We start from the raw sequence: 7689 nt of genomic DNA on the forward strand, positions 1-7689 counted from the left end.
ACAGTGATGGTCAGATCATGAAGAACACAATCCCAGTAGTGAGTCCAGCTCACTGAAGTTTCCAGCAACAAAGAAGTGTTCTTGGTTTCCACACAGAAATGTGAATGAGAAAACCCAATAAAATTCTCAAAACCATGTAGGAAAATGAGAAGATACTTTGTTCTGACTAGAGCACTATTGCCTATTATTAGCAACTTCAGGGCTCAGAAATTTGGACATGCACTCAAGATCTAGCACCAGAAATGTCTGATATCACAAAGAATACATTATTTTATAAGTACAAGGAAAAAGTAGCTGAAGTGGGAGATAGCAAGCAATACTTAGTGCACTGGATTTCCTTCTGAGGAGAGTGGCACAGCTTGTTTCAAGAGGTTCCTTGCATTAAAATCAGGAAGTCAGGTAAGTACATGTGTTTTATAAACAACTACTACTTTCTTCTATCAGTAAACATAGCGAGAAGGGTGAATACTTCATGATCCAAGTCCTCAAGCAGAGTTTGCTTCCCTTCTGTAGGCAATATCCAAAGATGAACATCAACCTAAAGTCTGATCCTTTGGAGAGAGATGCACAAAAAACAGAAAGCTGAAATTTTACCTCCTTTTGGCAGAGATAAAGAAGCCAAGGTAATAGCTCTCATGAATATCCCTCACACTTCTCACCATGGGTATCTCGTCTGCCTTATCTTTTTACTGTGTAATACAACTGGATGCCTCATAAAATGCACCCCATACTGCCCACCCAAGCCATTCTAAATAGTAGATTGTATAATTCTGTTCCAAGAATTAAGACTATGTCAGTGTGTCTGCTCAGGAGATAATTCTGTGAAGCAACTACCTGAAATCAAAACATTAAATGGCATTAAGTCAGTATATATAATAAATCAACAAAAAAAATCCTCCAATTTCCTTTCCATTAACTGTTTTTATCCTTTCTTGAGTGTTAATGAAAACTAGGGACAAGATTTGGCAAATCCTTGCCACTATTTCCTTCGAAGAAAAACTTTTTAATATTTCTTATGTTTACAGTCATAAAATATCCATTCCTTAAAGGGAATTTGGAGAATGAGAAAAAGTTAATAATTATTATTACACAAGTTCCACATGCTAGAGAAAACAACATTTTTCTGTGACTTTTTTCAGCCACACGTATATAAATTGTGATCATTTTATAGGTATGAAACTTCCATTTTAATACTATACCATGGCCATTTTCCTTTCTCTTTACTGTTCTCTAAGATTACAATTTTGTTTGTATGACATGTGAGGATGTGTCTTCTCACATGTGTTGCATGACCCACAACCAACACAAACCAGAATTCCAGCAGCTTAGAGGAAAAAAAAAACTGTCTTAACTATTTAAATCATAATTGAACTTGAAACATGAAAGAACATGCAATGTCATTATTTTTTTCTTATTCTAGTCTACTGGATGGATCATTAAGGGGAAAAACTGTTAAGTAATAAAGTGAAAATGAAAGTGAAGTCACTCAGTCATGTCCGACTCTTAGCAATCCCATAGACTGCAGCCTACCAGGCTCCTCCATCCATGGGATTTTCCAGGCAAGAGTACTGGAGTGGGTTGCCATTTCCTTCTCCATAATAATAACAGTCTAATACCAATCTTTTGACTATTTTTATGCATATACTCCAGAGTTTCATCATTTTGAACTAAGTGACCAAATAATTTTTTAAAAAGGCAATCTTCATTATCTAAATTATACATCCTCCTATAACTATATTACTAAGAGATTTTCATTTTACCAAAATGAGTACTGCATTTTATCAAATGCTTTTTGGCATCTTGTTAGTTATGTTTTATTAGTTAACAAAACCATGTGTTTTGCTTTGTTTTTTGCCTAGCTGTTTAGTACATTATATTAATAGATTTTCAGACATTAATGTGAAATTTCATGAATTAGTGAAATAAATTATATCACTTTAGTATATAGTTTGGATATACTTATTTATGCTTCTTGCATATATATGCATAAGTAATGATGATTCCATAGTTTTATTCTACCCTTGACATTTTAGAATAACAGACTAGTTTGAGAAAATGTTTTTGTAAAATATTCCATAATTTTTTCATATTGAAACAAGCTATGTAGCACAGAAATTGTTTTTTAAAAGAACAAAATAACTCTCACAACATTCTGCATTCAGGACCCGTTTTGAAAAGCAAGACCTCACAATGGGATCCCTATTACCTACTACAGTATTTATGGCATAGTTTGAAATGCATAAATGAATATATGAAAGACCTTACAAGAGATATAAAGTATGGAGTGCTCTGACAGTGGTGCATACAAGGGGCATCCTCCTCACAACAGGAAGTGGGAAAGCTTTCCTTGAAAAGGTAATATCTAAGATAAGAGGGGCCCTTCTAACAAGAAAACACTTTGAACAAAGCATAAAGAAGAAAGAGGAAAAAAAAAAAAGAAGAAAGAGGGTAGTAGTGTAAGGAGACTTATAAGAAACTCAGCATGGTCATTGCAGAATATTTAGGGTGACAGTCGTGCCTCCATTATTTCCATGTTAGAAGAATCTAGGAGTAACAATGTGATTGGATGAGGGGCTACAGACTTTGGCTGAAGTTGTATTGTATGGCCAGCACAGTTTTTACATAGATATTTCTCTATTAGAATATTTTGTGGGGTTGCTGATGAAGATCATGGAGGAAAAAAAAAACAACTTTCCTTAACAGTATCACAAGAGGAGAAATGGTGTATGTGAGAAAAAAGGTAACTGAAGGGGTTTGGATAAGCCTACGTGATGGATTGATTCAGTGTTTTTGTTGATGTTACTATTTCCATTTTCTCTTATTTTGACCTAAATTCTGAAAAATGGTGTCCTTCACCTGGGACCTTTCTTGAACAGAAAGAAAAGGAGATGTTCTTCCTTCACCTTTATATATATATGGAAATATACTTTTAATATTACTATATTACAAAAAGTAAATATAATTATATATCACATATATATGTCATGTTGGAACCATTACTTTGAGGCACTTAACAGATTTTTATCAACTTTAATTCTAATGACAACTTGACAAATAAGTATCACTTTTTCCTACTTTTCCATTTGAGACTTAAAAATTGAACAAATTACCAAAGTTATATCTGGGTTAAACGATATGGTGATGTATTTATGTAATCTTCTAAATAGAGGCCATCTTCATCAGAAAACAGATTCAAAATTTGCCTTAATGAAGGCATCTTGATACTCCTACACTGAAACGTAATTCCTCCTAAATCTTATCTGGCACTTCCCATAAGAACTCTTGGAACATTAGTAGCCTTGACTGTGCTGCTGTGTAGATCTAAGATGTTTTGGATTTCTTAAAGCCTTATATCTATCACTAATACAAATAATATTAATACAATATCTCTGCCCTTTCTTATTCCTATAAGTGTTCGAGCACTTGTCTCATGCATCCCACCTGGGCTGGTGACCTGTTTCACCATAGATAATATACATGCTGTTCTTTCGCAACATCCCACCCTCACCTTCTCCCACAGAGTTCAAAAGTCTGTTCTGTACTTCAGTGTCTCTTTTTCTGTTTTGCATAAAGGGTTGTCGTTACCATCTTTCTAAATTCCATATATATGTGTTAGTATGCTGTAATGTTCTTTATCTTTCTGGCTTACTTCACTCTGTATAATGGGCTCCAGTTTCATCCATCTCATTAGGACTGGTTCAAATGAATTCTTTTTAATGGCTGAGTAATATTCCATGGTGTATATGTACCACAGCTTCCTTATCCATTTGTCTGCTGATGGGCATCAAGGTTGCTTCCATGTCCTGGCTATTATAAACAGTGCTGCGATGAACATTGGGGTGCACGTGTCTCTTTCAGATCTGGTTTCCTCAGTGTGTATGCCCAGAAGACCCAGAGGAATCGGGTGGAGAGGGAGGTGGGAGGGGGGATCGGGATGGGGAATACATGTAAATCTATTGCTGATTCATGTCAATGTATGACAAAACCCACTGAAAAAATAAATTAATTAATTAATTTTTAAAAAAAGTGTTCCAAGAGTCAAGCACATTGCTTCAGGATCTTGAGATGAAATCATCCTGGATTTAGACTGAGCCCTAAATCCAATGACTGAGGTCCTCGTAAAAGAGACACAGAGGAGAAGCCGCGTAAAGGCAGAGGCGAAGGGCCTTCCCTGGTGGTCCAGTGGCTAAGACTCTGTGCTCCAGCATAGGGGGCCCGGGTTCGATCCCTGGGCAGGGATCTAGATCCCACATGCTGCAACTGAGTTTGCATACTGCAACTAAAGATCCCGCACTACAACTAAGACCTGGTGCAGCCAAAAAATTAAATCAATATTAAAAAAAATACAGAAACAGAGACAGGAGAGATGTGGCCACAAGCTAAGGGGCACCAGGCACCCCTAGAAGCTGGAAGGATCCTCCTCTATAGCCATGGGATGGAACACGAGCCTACCAACACCTTTATCTCAGACTTCTGGCCTCCAGACTGTGAGAGAATCCATTTTGTTTGTTTTAAGCTACCAAGTTTGTGGTAATTTGGTTTGGCAGCACTAGGAAACTGATGCAGTATGTCTGTACTTCTATATTAAACATGTGATTTTTTGTGTTCCCCTGGGGGCAGGAGAAGGGGACGACAGAGGATGAGATGGCTGAATGGCATCACCCGACTCAATGGGCATGAGTTTGAGTAAACTCTGGGAGTTGGTGATGGACAGGGAGGCCTGGCGTGCTGTGATTCACGGGGTCGCAAAGAGTCGGACACAACTGAGCAACTGAACTGAACTGAACTGAATCCCTCCAAAAATGAATCTGCAACCCCTTGAGGGTGGTGTGGCCCCTGTTAAAAATGCTCTTGAGACTTTTAAACAAACAAACAAAAAAACCAAGAGTCAAGCACAATACTGGAAGTGAACATGTGCTGAAAATCTCTATCATAAATGTAAACTTTCCTGAGTCATGTCCTTTTCTAAGCCATGAAGGTGAGTGACATGGACACAAAGAAATGGGAAATGATTCAGCTATGACTGAATTCTTCCTGGTGGGGCTTTCTCAATACCCAGCACTCCAGTTTTGTCTTTTCATGCTCTGCCTCATCATGTACACGATCATCTTCCTGGAAATAGCCTCATTATCATCAGCATACTGGATTCTTGCCTCCACACTCCCATGTATTTCTTCCTTGGAAACCTCTCATTCTTAGACATCTGTTAAATGTCATCCATCCCCCCCAATGCTCATTATATTTAGGTCTGAGAGAAAATCCATCTCTTTCATTGGCTGTGCTCTGAAGATGGTTGTCTCTCTTGGGTTATGTTCCACTGAGTGTGTCCTCCTGGCTGTGATGGCATATGATTGATATGTGGCCATTTTCAACCCCCTAAGGTACCCCATCATCATGAACAGGGTGCTGTATGTGCACATGGATACATGATCTTGGATCATAGGTTGTCTGACTTCTCTATCACAAATAATTATAACAATGATATTGCCTTTCTGTGGTAATAATATCATTGATCATATGACCTGTGAGATCTTGGCCCTTCTTAAACTCATCTGTTCAGATATTACCATCAATGTGATTATCATGACAGTGACAAATATTGTTATACTGGTGATTCCTATACTATTAATTTTCATCTATGTTTTCATCCTCTCTTCCATCCTGAGAATTAATTCTGCTGAAGGGAGAAAAAAAGTCTTTTCTATACTGTCCAACCCACCTGAGTATGGTCATCTTGTTCTATGGTTCAGCCCTTTTTATGTACATGAAGCCCAAGTCAAAGGACACAAACACTTCTGATGAGATCACTGGACTGTCTTATGGAGTGGTAACCCCAATGTTGAACCCCATCATCTACATCTTGAGAAATAAGCAGGTGAAAGAACCTGTGAAGAAAGTCCTGAGTCAACACTTGCATCTATGGAAAATGTGAAAGGACATGAGGCATATTATATCCCCAGTATGGGACCAGATCAGGTCTTCTGTATTCTGAGATGAAGTCATAGAACCTGGTGCCAAGAAAACTTACCAGCTTATAAGTCCAAAAACGAGACTCCCATTCTTTTAAACACAGAATGTTCATGTAAACCTTCTGATCACTGTCTTGTTGGGAGAGCTTTTAGTTGTTTTCAGCTCAGGCAATTGGGCCCATATAAAGCACATGGCTTTTCTCTTCTCTCTTTTCCTTTCTCCTCTCTCTTTTCCCTATTTCCTCCTACTTCTTATTCTTTCCCCTCCTCCATCTACATTCTTCCTCTCCCTTTTTTCCAGGAATGTTTACACTTCCCTAGTTTCTGGTTTTCATTTGGTGGCTCAGTGGTAAAGAATCCACCGGCCAAAGCAGGAGACACAAGTTTGATCCCTTGGTCAGAAAGATCCCCTGGAGAAGGAAAATAGCTGCCCACTCCAGTATTCTTGCCTGGGAAGTCCCATGGACAGAGAAGCCTGATGAGCTACAGTCCATGGGGTCACAAAAGAGTTGGACACAACTTAGCAACTAAACAACAACAACTTTTCTAAAATTTTCCATCATTCCTCTCTGATAATCTTTCATGCCTGTGTATTGCTTAAGCTTGCAATAGCACACTTTGCCCACAAATAATAGACTAAACCAGAAAAAGTTATTACAAATTATTGACTATATTCCTTATACTGTATACATCCCTATGACTTGTTTATTTTATAACTTGTCCTTTATACTTCTTAATGGTTGTTGCTACTCTTATCACCAGGAATATCCTATTGAAGTCATTCTTATCTAATATAATATTGACTTCAAAAAAAGAACAGATATAACATCTCATAAATATCCACATTCAAAAGACCACTATGTTTAAAACCTTTGCTTAGGCTTACAAATAATGTAAATAGACTATGATAAGTAAGAAAAATAAACCAATATTAAATATTATTGCTCTTGGTATCTATTAGCCATTAACTTCACACAGGTCCTCTTAAGTCCATTTTCCTATTTAGTTCCTGGTCTGCTATAAGATTGATAGTATCTATTTACTTCCTTCTTCCATAAGAATACACACTTCTCTCAATAAAAATGAATGGATACCTAACTCAAAGTGCACTCCTAAACAGGATTCTTCCCAAAATGGTGAGTGAGTGAGCTCCCCCTCAAAACTAGCTGCAGCTTCTATACTCTTACAACCACAGGAAAGAAATTGAGGAAGTTTTAAAGGACCAGTGCATCTTCACCAGCAATGATTTAGAAATACTGGAGTCTAACCCACAAGCACCTTGAGTGACATGTACCATTTGTGAAAATGCATCAAACACGATCCTAGTTTTGTTTTCCTATAACTTATTCTCTGCACAGCAACTAGAGTGTTGTTTCTAGAAAAGTATATACTGAAGTTCTAGAACACACAAGATTAACCTGTGATATTTTAAAAATCGGAATAGTGGTTGCCAATGTGGGAGAGTGGATAAAGCAAGAATCAACTGGGTCAGAACATGAAGGAAATTTTCTGAGGCTATTTTTATGTTCTGTATTTTAACAGAAATTTGAGTGACACAGGTGTGCATTTGTTAAAACTATTAATATTATGTTAAGATTTGTGACTTTAATGTATGTAAATTTTAAATTAAAAGAAAAAACTGTGAACAAATATAACTTTAAACTCTAGTTAATAATATATATGCTGAAGTATTTAAGGGAAAGGGTAATAATTCCCACAG

The 7689-nt window shown here is 37.2% G+C and overlaps 1 protein-coding gene across 1 annotated transcript; it reads left to right on the plus strand.

Annotated features, from left to right (window-relative positions):
* The first annotated feature begins 5001 nt into the window (after positions 1-5001).
* On the plus strand, positions 5002-5932 carry LOC122431707 (olfactory receptor 13D1). The gene is given in 4 exon segments (XM_043453089.1): positions 5002-5110; positions 5113-5218; positions 5220-5706; positions 5708-5932. Coding segments are annotated over 4 exon segments (927 nt in total).
* The last annotated feature ends 1757 nt before the right edge of the window (positions 5933-7689 follow it).

Source organism: Cervus canadensis, chromosome 30 (genome assembly GCF_019320065.1).
Source record: "Cervus canadensis isolate Bull #8, Minnesota chromosome 30, ASM1932006v1, whole genome shotgun sequence".
In the NCBI taxonomy this organism is placed as follows: Eukaryota; Metazoa; Chordata; class Mammalia; order Artiodactyla; family Cervidae; genus Cervus; species Cervus canadensis.